At 47.5% G+C, this 15,644-nt stretch overlaps 2 protein-coding genes across 3 annotated transcripts; one reads left to right on the top strand and one right to left on the bottom strand.

Moving 5' to 3' along the window:
- The first annotated feature begins 864 nt into the window (after positions 1-864).
- On the top strand, positions 865-11,647 carry CCDC65 (coiled-coil domain containing 65). Its single transcript, XM_021704894.2, has 8 exons — positions 865-996; positions 1,558-1,725; positions 7,623-7,792; positions 8,331-8,469; positions 10,083-10,280; positions 10,481-10,699; positions 11,067-11,219; positions 11,333-11,647. The coding sequence occupies exons 1-8, from the start codon at positions 865-867 to the stop codon at positions 11,645-11,647; spliced, it is 1,494 nt and encodes a 497-aa protein (XP_021560569.1).
- A 474-nt stretch (positions 11,648-12,121) lies between these two features.
- On the bottom strand, positions 12,122-15,276 carry FKBP11 (FKBP prolyl isomerase 11). 2 transcript variants are annotated; one of them, XM_021704880.1, is made up of 6 exons: positions 15,021-15,276; positions 14,776-14,841; positions 14,288-14,375; positions 13,973-14,006; positions 13,534-13,604; positions 12,122-12,350 (listed from the first exon to the last, which is right to left on the bottom strand). In XM_021704880.1, exons 1-6 carry the CDS (start codon positions 15,141-15,143, stop codon positions 12,133-12,135), a joined length of 600 nt encoding a protein of 199 aa, XP_021560555.1. In that variant the 5' UTR covers positions 15,144-15,276; the 3' UTR covers positions 12,122-12,132. The 2 variants fall into 2 exon arrangements, with proteins under 2 accessions (XP_021560555.1, XP_021560556.1); XM_021704881.2 differs by lacking the exons at positions 14,776-14,841; positions 15,021-15,276 and adding an exon at positions 14,444-14,602 and having other exon boundaries at positions 14,288-14,314.
- Between the last annotated feature and the right edge of the window lie 368 nt (positions 15,277-15,644).

Genomic DNA, 15,644 nt, shown 5'->3' with positions numbered 1-15,644 from the left:
TATTTCATATAAATGGAAACTTAAAACATGTGGTCTCTTGTGTCTGGCTCCTTTCACTGAGCATGTTTTTGTAGTTCATCCACGTGGTAGTATGCATACGTAATTTGTTCCTTTTTTATTGCTGAATAGTATTCCATTATATGAAAAGAGCATATTTTGTCTACCCATTCACATGTTGGCGGACATTTGGGTTGTTTCCAATTGGGCTATTATGAGTAATGCTGCTAAGAACATTCCTAAGCAAGTCTTTGTGTGGATACGTTTCCACTTCTCTTAGATTGATATGTAATGGTGAAATTGCTGGATCACACAGTAAATTTATGTTCAACATTTTAAGAAACTGCCAAACTGTTTTCCAAAGTGGCTACACCATTTTACATTCCCACCAGCAAAGCATGAAGGTTCCCATTTCTCCACATTTCCCTCCAAACTTTGTTATTACCTGTATGCTAAAATATGGACATTCTATGAAAAACACCCCCCCCCCCCCAATAAAAAGTTTTAAAATGTTCAGTGAGGAGGCTACGGCTTTTGAGAGGTAAAACGGGATCTCTTAAAAACTGACTGCAGTCCTCCAGCCAGCAGAGGGCGCTCCAAGCCAGAGTCTCTCCTCCCAGCCTTTCACAGCGCCATCTTAGCGAGATCCCCGTTGCTAAGAGACGTAGATGCGTTTGGCTCCAGACCCCGGCCTCGCTGCTCTCCCACGCTCTCTCTCTCTTGTGGGAGGGCTAAGATCTAAGGTCCCACTACCGTCCAGGGGCAGTTCCGTAAGACCCTTTTCTGGGGCGTTTTCCTCCTATTTCTTCTAAAGCTGACCAAAGCAGACTGAGGATCCTTGCCTAGATCCACCCCCCGCCCCCAGCTATGCCTAAGAAAGGGAAAAAGGGCAAGTTACCCCTGTCCGATGAGGAGCAGCTGCTTCTGTTTCAGCAGAAGTTGCTGGCAGAGGAGGAGATGGCCAAGAAGAAAGAGAGGCTCCTGAGTCAGTTCTTGAAGGTGATGGCTTTCTGCATTACTCTGCCCAACCCCACCCACTCCCTGCACTGGCCCTGTCGCCTTGACCCTCTCATTGTGGCAGCCTGTTTTCATGCTGGCCTTCCCTCCTCCGGAAATCTTGAAACCCAAATATACTTAGGTTTCTGGCAACATTGTTTGGGGAGGAGGCAGTTCTTTGTGAAGCACAGAGCGGGGCAAGTGGTATAGAGGTTGACGGTCACAACTGAGCCCCAGACTGGGACAGTAGGTGTTATCAGCTGTCCGAGCAGTCAGAAATTCTGATATACTCCCTGGAGATTACAAACAACATCCTGCTCTGATGTCTTCACCTGAAGGAAATTCACCCTTGCCCTCCCCAAAATGCCATCAGGCAGTTCCTGTCTTACTTCAGACCCTCCCAAAAACAAGAACAGGAACTCCCTGAGTGTTAGTCATCAGGAACTTTGGTCTCTCAGAAAAGACAAAGGGTAAGGTGTCAGTGACAACCTGTGATCTTGTTTGTTTTACCGTAACAGGGCTTTAGGCCCTGACCTCCTGGGGTGTATTCATTCCTTCACACAGGACAAGCTGGCCAAGGAGGAGCACAACAGTGCTCTGAACCTTAACAAGATTAACACACAGTGGAGAACCGTCCTTAGGGAAGTCAAGACCAGAGAGCTTCATAAGGACATTGAGATCCTCAGCCAAACATTTGAACGAGTGGTGGACTGCAAGGACAGTGTCATCAAGGTAGGTGCTCTTCCCAGTGAAACACTTGAACCTGGCTGCCTTGATCTTCTAATAGAATGGGCCTACTGAATTAATTTATGTATCATTTCTTTCGGGGGAGAGAGGGGGGGGGTAGGGAGGGGCAGGGGGACAGGGAGAGAGAGAATCTCAAGCAGCCTCCATGCCCAGAGTGGAGCCTGACATGGGGCTCCATCTCACGACCCTGAGATCATGACCTGAGCTGAAATCAAGAGTCGGACGCTTAACCGACTGAGCCACCCAGGCGCCCCTAATTTTTTAATCAACCTTAAAGCCCTCACAAGATGCAGGCTGTGATGAAGCGGGCATTAGTAATACCAGTTTTCACTGAAATGAAAAGTGGACTACTGGGCTGTTCTCCCTCTCCCCTGCTTCAGCGTACCCATCTTCCTTGGTCATCTACTGCCTGAAACCAGCACTGTACAATATTAGAGTTGTAAGGCACAGACAGACATCACTCAGTGACTTGAACTTTGTCTCGCATCTTCACTTCAATGTGCGAAGGCTCCGTTCCAGACAGGGGAACTGGCTTGCCCAGTGTCACACAGCCAGTCAGCAAGAGAGCTGGAACCAGAGCATGAGTTTCTTGATTCCTACTCCAGTACTTTATTTAACCAAATTGTTTGGTCTCTTTGATTCAAGTTCAGTGGCCCTGGATGAATCTGAGATCTCCGGGTAAGAGCAGTTCTGGATCTCTAAGCAACTCAATCAGCCATATGCTCTTGGGAGATTGAGCTGAATCCATACCATATTATTTTCTAAGGGATTTTGCTATATCCCTTCTTTAATCCCATTTTTAACCTCTGTTTACTGACTCCTCAGTCTTTTCTATCTTAAAACAACAACAACAACAGAAGTCCCACAGTAACAGCAAAATATACATTGACATGCCCCCTCTTGAAAAGACACATCTCTCCTTCACAGCCTAACTCCTGAGGGAAAAAAATTTCAATAGACCTGGGCAAGCTTCAAGTGATACATATTAAGAGTCCCCAAATTTGCAAAAACCATTATACATTAGAATTCCTTACCCCACCAGTTAACCTTATGGCTTTTTAAGTGACTTCTTCAGACCCTTATTGAGAGTTATCAAATACTTGCTGAGAAGAGAACCAGCAGTGTTCATTTAGTGATGCTGAACAGTGGTCAGGCTCACCCTTAAGCCAGCTAGCTTCCAGCTTTGTAGCTTATGCTTACAGTCCCCACCTTAGGTAAATCACACACTGCTAATTAAGCACCTTCAGGGTCATTCCTGAATAACCGAACCTACACGTGTTAAATGTGCAAATGTTAGTGATCCTCACTTGCTATCTCCACTTCTTCACTTCCTGTTTATCCTGCATCCCACATCTGATTTCCACTCTTCCCTAGGAAGTTGCTCTGGTAAAGACTACCAGGCTCGAATCACGGATACTTTTCATCATTTAGTCTTCATCTAACCCGACTCCTCTGTGGCACGGACTTTTTAAAAAAGATTTTAATTATTTATTTGAGAGAGAGAGAACCTGAGCAGAGGGGAGGGGCAGAGGGAGAGGGCCAAGCCGACTCCCCACTGAGCAAGGAGCCCTACGTGGGACTCGATCCCAGGACCCCGAGATCACCACCCAAGCCGAAGTCAGATGCTCAACCAAGCCACCCAGGTGCCCCTGTGGCACTGACATTCTTGGTCACACCCTCCTTGAAACTCTCCTTTGGTTTCCATGACACCATTCTTTCCTGGCTTTTCTCCTGCCTCTGGGATATATAGCGAATCCTCTTTGTGAGTTTATCTTCCTCTCTCCAACTCCTGAACTTTAACATTTCCCACGTTTCTTTTTTTTTTTTTTTTTTTAAAGATTTTATTTATTTATTTGAGAGAGAGAGAATGAGAGAGAACACATGAGAGGGGGGAGGGTCAGAGGGAGAAGCAGACTCCCTGCCGAGCAGGGAGCCCGATGCGGGACTCGATCCAGGGACTCCAGGATCATGACCTGAGCCGAAGGCAGTCGCTTAACCAACTGAGCCACCCAGGCGCCCCATTTCCCACGTTTCTAAGTCTGGCCATCTCATCCTTTAACCAGGTGTCTAGGGCCTAGACAGTCGTGCTCATTACCCTGACTTAATTTTTTTTAGATTTTATTTATTTATTTATGTAGAGCGAACACGAGTGGGAGGAGGGGGAGAGGGAGAATCTCAAGTGGACTCGTCGCTGAGCGAAGAGCCTGACACAGGGCTCGATCTCACAACCCCAGCTGAAACCAAGAATCAGCTACTCAACCGACTGAGCCACCCAGGTGCCCCTCATTACCCTGACTTTATTTTTTAAATTTTTTTAAACGATTTTATTTATTTGAGAGAGAGAGAGAGCATGAGAGGGGGGAGGTCAGAGGGAGAAGCAGACTCCCTGCTGAGCAGAGAGCCCAATGCGGGACTCGATCCTGGGACTCCAGGACCATGACATGAGCCGAAGGCAGTCGCTTAACCAACTGAGCCACCCAGGCGTCCCTACCCTGACTTTGAATACCACTTTTATATTAATGACTTCCAGGTTCTGTAAAACCAGCCTGGATCTCTTTTGTGAGTTCCACATCATTCTATTTAAGATTCCTAGATATCTGTTCCTGGCTGTTGCATTATCCTCACAACCAAACTCGGAAGCTCCCCCTTCTCTGGCCAGGCCCAAACCAATTTTTCCACAATCTGGTCTTCCTTACTCTCTATTCAGGTGGTCAGTGCCATTCACCAAACCACCCAACAAAGAAATCTGGGAAATCATCCTAGGTTTTGCCTCCATCCCTGACTTGTTACTAAGTTTTGTATAAATCCTCTGCTTAAGTATTTTTCAAAGGTATACCCTGCTCTTCTTCCCCATTGTCCTGCTGCAGGTGAGATCTGGGCATCTTCTCTCCTATGGACTGTTCCAACAGTCTCCTATCTTCCAGCTTTCGTGCTCAGCCACCTCTAGATGACTGTCGACACAACTACCAGGATTATCTTTTTGAAACAAAAATCTGATCCTGTTATTCCACTGCTTAAATTTTAGTGGCTCCCCTCTTCCACAGGAAAAAATCCGAACTCCAGGAAAGAACATCAAAGCCCTTCATGATCTGGCCTCTACTTGTACCTTTCACACAGCCCATCTTGTTTCTTACCTGTGTTTTTGCACATGCTGTTCCCTCTATCTGGAATTCTCTCTTCCCCATTTCTTCAGTCTTCCTGGCAAACTCTCACTCCTTCAGGAGTGCTCACCAATGACATCTGTCCTGTGAAGCCTTCCCCAGTGCTCTTAGTCAGACGTAGGCACTCAGTCTTTTATATCCCATTGTCACTGGTAAATCATCAACCTCGTAGCAATTTCCGTGTTATACTGTAAATTTCTGTTTATGTAACTCCTTTCCTACTGCAAGACTGAAAGCTCCTTTGGGGGGCAATGAGCATGTCTTTTCATCCCCGAATCCTTGGCATCCAGCACAGTGCTGGTAATGACAGGTTTAGTAAACACTGGCTGAGTGAATGAAGAGGCTTCCATTATCAGCACCTATTTCAAAAGATCCTGTTTCATACCAAACATTTAGGTAAAAACTAGCCCTGCATAGAGGTTGTGATAGTTTACAGTGAGTGGCTCAAGGTGCCTGATCATGTAGGCATTCACTAAATCCTTGTTGTTGTTTCATTCACTTTAAAAAAAAAAAAAAAAAGATTTTTATGTTTAAGTTATCTACACACCCAATGTGGGGCTCGAACTCACAAGCCTGAAATCAAGAGTCGCACGCTCCACCGACCAAACCAGCCAGGCACCCATTTCATTCATTTTAATTTTAATTTGTTTTACTTTTTTGAATAGGTAATACACTCACATTGTTCAAAATTCAAAAGATGAAGTTATATAGAGAAAAGTGCCCTCCCACCAGTGCCTTCCAGCCATGCAGGGCCTCTCTCAATCATTTTAGTTTCATGAGTAAACCTTTTCTTTACACAAATGGTAGTACTACATACTGTTCTGCCCCTTGTCTTTTTCAAACAATATATCCTAGGGACTATTCCACATTAGCCCATAAAGAACTTCTCATTTTTTTTTAAACAACTGCATAGTATTCCATATTGTAGTTTAACATGTTACCTTGTCTTCTGTATTTCCTAGATCTTGGTAATTAGATCTAGAAGGTTGGAGATGTTGTATTCTTCCATCAGGAGGCTGGTTTCCTCTCTCTCTCTCTTTTTTTTTTTTTAAGATTTATTCATTTCAGAGAGAGAGAGCCATGCGAGTGGGGTAAGGGGCAGAGGGAGGGAATCTTCATGCAAACTCCCTGGTGAGCGTGGAGCCCAAGGCGGGGCTCAGTCGCACCATCCCAAGATCATGACCCAACCCCTAATCAAGAGTCAGATGCTCAACCGACTGAGCCACCCAGGCACCCTGCCTGGTTATCTCTTTTTTTTTTTTTTTTTTTAAGATTTTATTTATTTATTTGACAGAGAGAGAGACAGCGAGAGGGAGCACAAGCAGGGGGTTGTGCTGAGCAGGGAGCCCGATGCGGGGCTTGATCCCAGTACCCTGGGATCATGACCTGAGCCGAAGGCAGATGCTTAACAACTGAGCCACCCAGGCGCCCCTGGTTATCTCTTTTTGTGATGTTAGCAGCTGTTGATTATCCATTCATTCATTGGGGATTGCAAAATGCTGATTTTCTAATAGTATCATTCCTTTTTCATTTATTAGCTTGAATACTGCTATAAAGAGATACTTCTATCATTCAGCATTCAGTTACCAAGAGGTATCGTTTATACAATAAAGGCAGCATAAATACTTGATTCTTTCTTTGCCCTTTATACACCATTAAAAAAAAAAAAGAATGGATTGTCTGGTATCCTCCAATGGTAACTGATTTTTTTAAGTCTCCTTATAAATTCATAAACATAACTGATATTTTTCAATCCATTTTTATCCTTACTGATGCTCACATTGTCTTTTTGCCAGTGTGTGTTCCAGTTATCCAATACTACATAACCCAGCATCCCTAAATTAGTGACTTAAAACAACAACTTATTATTTCTCATGATTTGTTGATCTAGTTCACCCGCGTGGTTCTTGCTTGCTGTCTCTCCTACAGTTTTCAGTCAGATGTCAGGTGAGGCTACAGTCATCTGACAGTCAGCTGGGAGGGAGCTCAGGTGGGCTGTTGACTAGAATGCCTTAATGTGGCTCCTCCCCAGCCACTGCCCTTCTCACAGTGTGATGGCTAGGTTCCTGGAGGGAGTGTCCCAAGAACAAGTATGCCAAGGGGCAGGAAGCAGAAGCTGCCAGGCCACGTAAGGGCTACGTCTGCAACTGGCACATGTCACTTCCACCCTATTCTAATGGTCCAAGTAGTCACAGCGTCTGCCCAAATTCAAGGAGATGGAAAAGAATACCTCTTGATGGAGGAGTGGCAAGGTCACATTGGAGAAGATGGTAGGATAGCAGATACTGTTATGCCCATCTTTGGAAGATACAGTCTGCCCCAGTGAGATACTTTTCTTGGTTCCTGCGTTCTTTTGACATGACCCTATTGGTCATTCATAGCTGCTTTTCTATCTTGTACGACAAGATACCCTAGGTTCTACTTGTTTATTTTCTGCCTCAGACTTTGGAGCAGCCATTTCTCCAAGAATCCTCAATTCCTTTTAGTGGTAGCCTCATTGTTATACATGTGTGTTGTCCCTAGGACACTGCCTGGCTACGTGGGGTTCCCTGATGTCACTCTTACTTTCCAATCAGGAGTCAGAGAACCAGCTCTCCTAGAGCCAGAGAGCTGGCATCAGGAACTAGGGGAAAATGCCATTCATGCCATCCAGCTGAATACACTCTTATTTGCTCGCACTGAGGCCATTCAGCCAAAATGGCAACTCTGTTTCCTACCCAGTCTTTAGCCAAGGACCTGTCCGAAGCAGAGGAGCAGTACGCCCATGCCCTGCGCAGTCACCTGCACAGCATCGACCAGCTCTTAGCCCTGCAGAGATGCCGGCTTAACCTCCTAGAGGAAAGTTACAACACGGAGCTGGAGGCCCTAACCAAAGAGTTTGAGACAGAAAGGTATGCGGGCCTAAGAGGAAATCGGGGATTGAGTCCAGGAGAGTATCCAGGGCCTGTGTCGAGGAGCTACCGCTAAGCGGGCGGCCAGCAACCTGGAGCATCCCCCCTTGCTTATGCCCTGACCCCCACCAGAGACCATCCAGAGTTCCTTCTCACCTAATGCGGGTTTAAGCTTGTGGCTTCAGCCTCCCTATGCCCATGCCAGGTCTCTCTCTGTAACACCCTCACCACCTGCTTTCAGCTATCAAAATCCAACCCATCTGGCTGGGGACAGGGAGGGGAGGGAGACTTCTCACTGAAACATTTGGTACTTTATTGCTTTTCGTATCATATGAATGTATTGCCTATCCAAAAATCAAAATAATCTTATTCACTCTTTCCGACCCTAAAACGAAGAGAGCCTACCCTCCCTCCCTGACCCTTCAGTACCTAGGAGTTTGAACCACTCGTGTAGTTTTACTACGTACTGCTTTGAGTTGTCCTTTTTGGTCCATATGCTTTATCCTTCAGAGCAGGGACAGTGTCTTATGTCCCACAGGAAGACAATTATTGACCAGCATGAAAAAGAGATTCACTACCTACAAGATGTCTTCATGGCCATGGAGCAGAGCTATATAGATTCTGAGTATGAAAGTAAGCTGGAGTTCCAGAGCATGTGGGATGATCTCAAAAACAAGGTACGGAAGGAGAGTAGCTGGGCAAGAGCTGGGAGAGAAGGGAGAAAAAAATGCTCTAGGCCACTGGAGGTCCTCGAGACACCTAACCAACACAATCAAGAAAATGCCTGTACCCCTACTGCATTTTGTAATTTTGTAGAAATTGGTTGGGAAGAGCCATTCTGAAATGTCAAGGAAATGCATTTTAAAGCTAAAAGGCACCAAGGAGATCATTTGGCTTCACGCCTGTGATTTGTAGATGAAGAAACTAAGGCCCAAAGAAATAAAATGATCTGCCAAAGTCATGCTGCTGCTTTGTGATAGAACCAGGAGAATCCAGGTCTGCCCTTGGCCCAATGTGCTATCCACCATCCCAGAGGCTGCACACTTAGCTATCCTGCAGACCTGGGTTTGGGCATGGGGTTCTTTTTTTTTTTGCTCCATAGTGTTTTGTAAATTTTTTTTTTAAGATTTTACTTTTTATTTATTTGACAGGAAGAGACACAGCGAGAGAGGGAACACAAGTAGGGGGAGTGGGGGAGGGAGAAGCAGGCTTCCCGCCGAGCAGGAAGCCTGAAGTGGGGCTCGATCCCAGGACCCTGGAATCATGACCTGAGCCGAAGGCAGACGCTTAACCAGCTGAGCCACCCAGGCGCACCATGTTTTGTAAATTTTTAAAATAAGCTTCCTACATTTAAAAATTGCGAGATTTGGGGCGCCTGGGTGGCTCAGTCGGTTAAGCGGCTGCCTTCGACTCAGGTCATGATCCCAGGGTCCTGGGATCGAGACCCGCGTTGGGCTCCCTGCTCAGAGGAGAGCCTGCTTCTCCCTCTCCCTCTGCCTGCCTCTTTGCCTTCTTGTGCTCTCTATCTCTCTGTCAAATAAATAATAAATCTTAAAAAAAGATTTTATTTATTTATTTGACAGAGAGAGAGACAGCGAGAAAGGGAACACAAGCAGGGGGAGTGGGAGAGGGAGAAGCAGGCTCTCCACTGAGCAGGGAGCCCAATGCGGGACTCGATCCCAGGACCCTGGGATCATGACCTGAGCCGAAGGCAGACACTTAACGACTGAACCACCCAGGCACCCCAATAAATAAAATCTTTAAAAAAATAAAAAAATAAAAAATAATAAAAATTGGGAGATTTCAGCATGGGGCCTGCCTGTTCAGTCCATAGAGCATGCGACTCTTGATCTCAGGGTCATGAGTTCAAGCCCCATGTTGGGCATGGAGCCTACTTAATTAAAAAAAAAAAAAAATTTTTTTTTTTTTTTAATAAAAGAAAAATGGGGGAGATTTCACATAAAAACCCAAAATTTTAGCTTCTCCTGAAAAAAGATCTGGTAACACTGGGTCACATTTCCAAATGGGAATACATTCGTGTGGAGCTGAACAGATCTGCTACCTGCCTCCCCCAATGACCATGGAGCATTTCTTCTCTGGTTCACCACAGGCCCCCTCTAACTTGCAGCACTTATTTACATCATCTGCCTGGTCTTTGTAGGCGTTTTCATTGGCGACCTCTGCACTGTACTGGGTTATAAGCGGTTCAAGAGGGTGAGGGTGCTGGAGGCAGTAAAAGGGCACTGACAGAGTAATTCCAAGCACTGGCTATTTTGGTGCCACTTCCTAGAATTTAGAAGAGAAGCATTTTCTAAGACTGAAACTGGAGAACATAGTAGAAGATCTGTGGAGAAGGTTCCAGGATGCACTCAAGAATTACACCGATGCCACAGAGGACCAAAAGATTGCCTTTGAGACTCTGCAGGTGAAAGATGAGAAGAGCTCCAAAGAGATTGAAGCACAGATGAAAAAAATACAGAGACTACAGGTGAGTGCAGCCAACTGGAAATACTCACTGCTTTAACTGCTCCATTATCCCCTGGTCATCTTCTCCCAGTTTCCACTGGACCCTGTCACTGGTTGGGGAAAGACGAGATCCTTGGATTTCAGTCCCCAGATTGTCCTTTTACCTGTCTCACTGAAGACCTTTAGCTTGTCAAGGGTTTCCTCTAAACTCTGTTCTTCCAGGACTCCATAATTATTTTAAAAAGCAAGATCATGGTGCACAGCCGTGAGAGTGAAGACCAGAACCAGTACATTCGTAAGGACAAGGAGCTGGTCCTTGCCCAACTGCGAAAACTTAAGGCCCAAAGGACTCAGGCCCGGGAACTATCCCAGGAAAACTTAGTCAAACTCACCTTGGAAAGTAATGCCACCCTCAAGGCCCTGAGAAGGATCGTCGATAAGGTAACAGGGGAGAGGGCAGTCAAACAAAACCAAGGAACTTGGCTCCCTGCGAAGCGAAAGGGGTCTGAGAGAGGTAGAGGGCTTTCTCCTGCTTCCTGCCTGAGTGGACATCTGGAGTACCTTTTTTATTCCGTGTTCCCTCCCCTCTCACATTTTAAATTAAATGAATTAATAATGAATTTGCTAAGACTGTAAAACACTTGGAATAGTGCTTGGCACCTAGTAAGCACTCTGTGTTAGATGTATTCATTACTCTTGTCTCACGTTTGGATGAATTGCTTCCCTGGGTTTAAGCAGGGGAACCAGCTCCACTATTTCCCCTCCCCACCCCCTTTCCTAATAAAAGGTCTCTTTCTGCTTCTGATAGGGTGAAAAGATCCTGAAACTTGCTGAAATATGTAGGAAGTTTGAAACAGAGGAAGAAAAAGTGCTGCCTTTCTATTCATCAGTCTTGACTCCCAAGGAGCAGGAGGAGATAGAAGAAATTTACCCAGAGGAGCTTACCGAGCAGCTCGCAAAGGTAAAAGTTCCTAGGGTCCAGAGGCCATCACCCAAGGTTGGGGATCATGGGGTACTGGGCTGCATTTGCTAATGGGCCTCAACACGCACCTTCTCCCTTTAACCAACTCCCAGGTGATAGTAAACTACACAGGGATGGAGAATTTCTGGAAAAGGTACAACAAAGTGAAACTGGAGCAACTGAGCCTCCAACATAGACATGTCCAGTTGTTAGAAATCAATGGGAAGTTGCGGGAGATGCTGAAGCAGTACTTGGATGGCATCTCAGTGAGTGACGAAGTGATGAGCCAGCTCAACCCACTCTTTATCGTCAACCATCGAAGTAACTTACCCCAGCCTTTGTCCACACCTACCACCCAGCCAGGTGACAAACCACCTCCAACCACTTACATCATTGAAGCAGCCCATGTGATCTCCCACATCCTGTGATATAAGGAGAAAATCGCTTTTCAAACCCCAAACAATTTTTTGAGAGACCAGAGGACTTTGCTATTAAAAATTTCCATGAGGTTTATGAGCTCCTTCTATGTTTGCCATATTGGACAGAGCAGTCTACTTGGAAGATACTAGGAATACGGTGGCCCCAGAGAGTGGAGATAATAGCTAGGCAATTATCAGGAGGCTCATTGTTCAATGAAGCACTGCTTCTTCGAGTCTGGGCACTATGAGGGCCAGAACCAATACCTTTGGGGTGTAGAGATCCTATGGGAACATTCAAGAGCAGGTCCTTGGCGGTAAGTTAGGACAAGAAGAGGCAGGGGAAGAGGTGATCCAAAGCCTCCAACCACCCCAATGTCAGGCAAGATCCAACTCAGAACACCTTTTACCCCAGCCCTTTACCTCATTCCCACTTACAGCAGTAGCCTCAGAAAGTATCAGGTGAAGAATCCAGAGAAATTTTTAAAAATTATTTATTATTTCTTTTTGCTCTTGTTTCGTTTCTCTTCCTTGAGCTTCTTTCTGGAGACTTTAGGTCTGTTGGCCTTTTTGTATAGGTGATACCCAATGAGGCCTAGGAGGGCTGGCGCCATGGCCATGCCTATCAGAGGCAAAATACCCTTCACCAGCTTTTGCCAGTAGTTGGCTCGGATCAGTGCAATCAGCTCCACATCAAACTGCAGCACTGCATCCGCTGAAGGCAGAGAGGAGGTGAGGGTTAGAATCTCTGCATTTTATCCAGGGCTCAGAATCTAAATGAAAACAGGGAGGGCAGGCCACACCACAGCAAAAACTGTGAAGCTGACAAGATTTAAACATGTTGAGTTCCTTTAGACAAAAGTAGAGAAGGGTTATGAGCAGACTCTACTGATAGTTATGTTTACCCCAAATCTCCAAGTGTGGCTTGTGTTCAGTGACAAGTCTATGACAGGACAGGGAAACTTTCTGTGGATCTAAGACATACAGGCTGTTCGCCAGTGATAAGTGAGAGAACCTCTATACTAACTGTACTCCCATTTCCAAATAGCCCCATCGATAGAATCTTTGCAGGGCTGAAATTAACTGGATTTAACCTAGACATTTTAAAATGTCACCAACCAATGAGCACATGCAATGTGACTGTTAGAAAACATAGATGTTTCAACACAGACAAAGGAGGTGGCTTAAGAAGTAAGGAGCAGGTGAATGAAGAGGAGTGAGTCAGGGAGAAATGCAAACACTGGAAATGGGGAGATCACAGAGCTTTGGGTAAAAGAGTTTTTCTTTAGTCCCATGACCCTCTTTGCGGTTCTTCCTCTAAGTTGGAACTAGGATAAGAACTTTTATCCTAATAATCTGAAGTACAAAACATTTTAGCTAATAGGACATTTGTCATAACCCAAAGCAAGAGATCTGCATCTTAGGAAATCTGTCCGGTGACCTGTTGATAGCTTTTAAAGTTATAGGGTGGACTTGGCTTCCAAAAGTTGTTTTTTGTTTTGCTTTGTTTTGATTTACTTGACTGTGAATATTTTTACTGCCTCCTCCCTGGGGGAGCCTGAAAGGAGAGGTGGAGATGTGGTGATAAAGAAAAGGCAGGGAAAAGTCTAGAGTTCTGAGAAAGGGTAGCAGAGGCAACAGACCCAAGTGGCTCAAGTAGGTGTCTCCTCCCTAAAAAGTTGCTTTCTGCCAGAGGGAAGCCAGGTAGCCTTAACAGATTCTAGGTCTCTAGTCCCTGTTGGTGATCTGAAGAGGAAAAAAGCAGCACTGCAGAAGGAGGCCCCAGTCACCCCTGGCCTTTTCAGAAAACTGGATTTAGACTTTTTCAAGCTCCAGACAGAGCTCTGAGGGCCTGGGTATTTTGACTGCCTTGAGAGAGAAAGGCCTCGTCAGATTACCTGGGATAGACGGTGGAAATCCCCGTTTTCCATAGGCCAAGTGAGAAGGAATGATTGCCCTTCGCTTCTCTCTGAGGGAAGGAATGTGAATCACAGCTACAGGTGGGACCAGGTGGGCCCGCAGCCTCAGTCCATCTGCAGCCCCACCAGCAAAACTCTCTGGATATTCACTCCAAATGATGAACTTTCCCACCTGAGCACCAAGCAGGTTGACCAGGAAAGGTCTCTGTCCCCCCATATGCCTCAACTCCTCCAACAAAACCCACAGTCAGATAGGCACAGTGGCTTTGGATGCCCTTAGTGGTCCCAATGACCCAGACCTGCCCAGTGCAAAGCTTTTATCACACATTCTTCTGCCTCCTCTACGAGCAAGGATAGCAAAGTAAGCCTCCCCCCATGCAAAGGGGGTACCCAAGCCCACCCCTGCCCAGATACTCACCCCACACACATGTCTAGAAGGCTCTGCTCCAGACCTTGAGGAAGAAGACACAACTGAACAGGAAGCTACCTACATTCCCCAAATCCCAGGAGAGGAGGATCTAAGGCTCCCTACGACCCTCAACTGAGCTCCCCACTTCTCAAATCCCTGGTTGCCAGTGGGGCATGGGGCAAAAGGAGTGTTAGAAGCCATATTTGAACCTCAGGAGGTGACCGGTAGAGTCCTGGGGGGCATTTCCAATGTATTTCAGGGCTTGAGGAGGCGAAGAAGGGCTTAGGCTGGGAAGAAATAGAATGGGAGGCGCAGGTCACATACCTGGGATCACCTGCTTTTGGCCAAGTTCTATAACCAGAGGGTCTCTGGTCAGCGAAGTGTCAATAATGCGTCCATCTAGCAGGCTGCCCTGTGGGGAGAGGGCAGCAGGAGCGCACACCTAGTAGCTCCCTCTCAGCAGGCGCGCACCACACTCACCTGGGCCCCCGGGCGGCGGCGGCACCCCCCTCGCAGCTGCAGCCCAGCAGTCCCCTCTGGGCAGAAAGCAACAGGAAGCCCCAAAGGGCTGGCACTTCTCGGAGCTCTCCCCACCCTCCGCTTCTCTGCGCCGGGGCGGAACTGGCGGAAAAGCGGGGAAGGGAAATGGGCAGGCAAGAGGAGCGCCCCTACCCCCCCCCCCACGTGCTCGACGACCCCAGAGCTCCAACTTAACTCCCGCACCGCTTGCCACGTGTCGCAGCCAACGCTGACGTGTTCCAGCAGGGCGCCGCCCCCTCCCAGGCCCCGACCCGGCCCCCTAGATCCCTCACCGTGTAGTGTATGTGGAGCGTGTCTCCAAAGGCAGCGGGCTCAGCACACGGCTCGGGGGGCTCCACCTATGATCGGACTGAGGGAGTCACGCAGGCTCCTCCAGAGATCCCATTCCTGCCCCTGCACCCAGCACTCCCCTGCCCAGTTCCCGCACTCGCTCTCCTCCCCGCTCCCAGGTTCGTTCAGACCCCCTCATTCCCTCCCAAGGCCCAGCCGCCGCAGCCCCGGGACACCCTCTCCTCACCAGGGTCTCCACTTGGAGGGTCCGGACGGGACTTTCGGTTTCAAACCCAGCCTCAGTCCGGCACACCGCCCCACTGAGCAGCAGCAGCAGACGGAGCGGAAGTAGTGAGGGGTGCAGGGTCATGACTGGAGGCGGGCCAAGGCACGGGGCACCAGGACAGGCTGCTCAGGGGGCGACGGCTAGGACAGCGGTTCCCTCGGCGCCCAGGCCGGACTGGACGGGACGGGGCGGGTCGCGACGCGCCAGCTCCTCCTCCAGCAGCCCTTCCTCCACCTTGTCCCCACCTCCTGGAGGGAGGAGGGCGCCGGGAGCCCTCCCTACCCTCTAAGATCGAAGGTCGCATTTTATGACCCATCCGTTAGCCGTTCTGTCCCATAGCGAGGGGCTGGATCACTTAATAGCACCCACTTACGATGACCTACTGTGTGCCAGTCACTTTTCTGTAATCCTCAAAACCACCCTGAAAAGTAGGCATAATTGTCTCCATTTTACAGATGCGGAGCTGGGTGTTCAGGTTAAGTAACTTGCCCAAGGTCTTCTAGCTAGGTGGCGACAGAGACAAGATTCAAACCCAGGATTGCCTGAGTCCAGCGTGTTTGCTTTCTTTCCTCTGAAGATATATGT

The sequence above is a fragment of the Neomonachus schauinslandi genome, chromosome 5 (assembly GCF_002201575.2).
Source record: "Neomonachus schauinslandi chromosome 5, ASM220157v2, whole genome shotgun sequence".
Classification (NCBI taxonomy): domain Eukaryota; kingdom Metazoa; phylum Chordata; class Mammalia; order Carnivora; family Phocidae; genus Neomonachus; species Neomonachus schauinslandi.
Note: the sequence above shows the minus strand (reverse complement) of the source record. Positions and strands in the feature narration are given on the sequence as shown.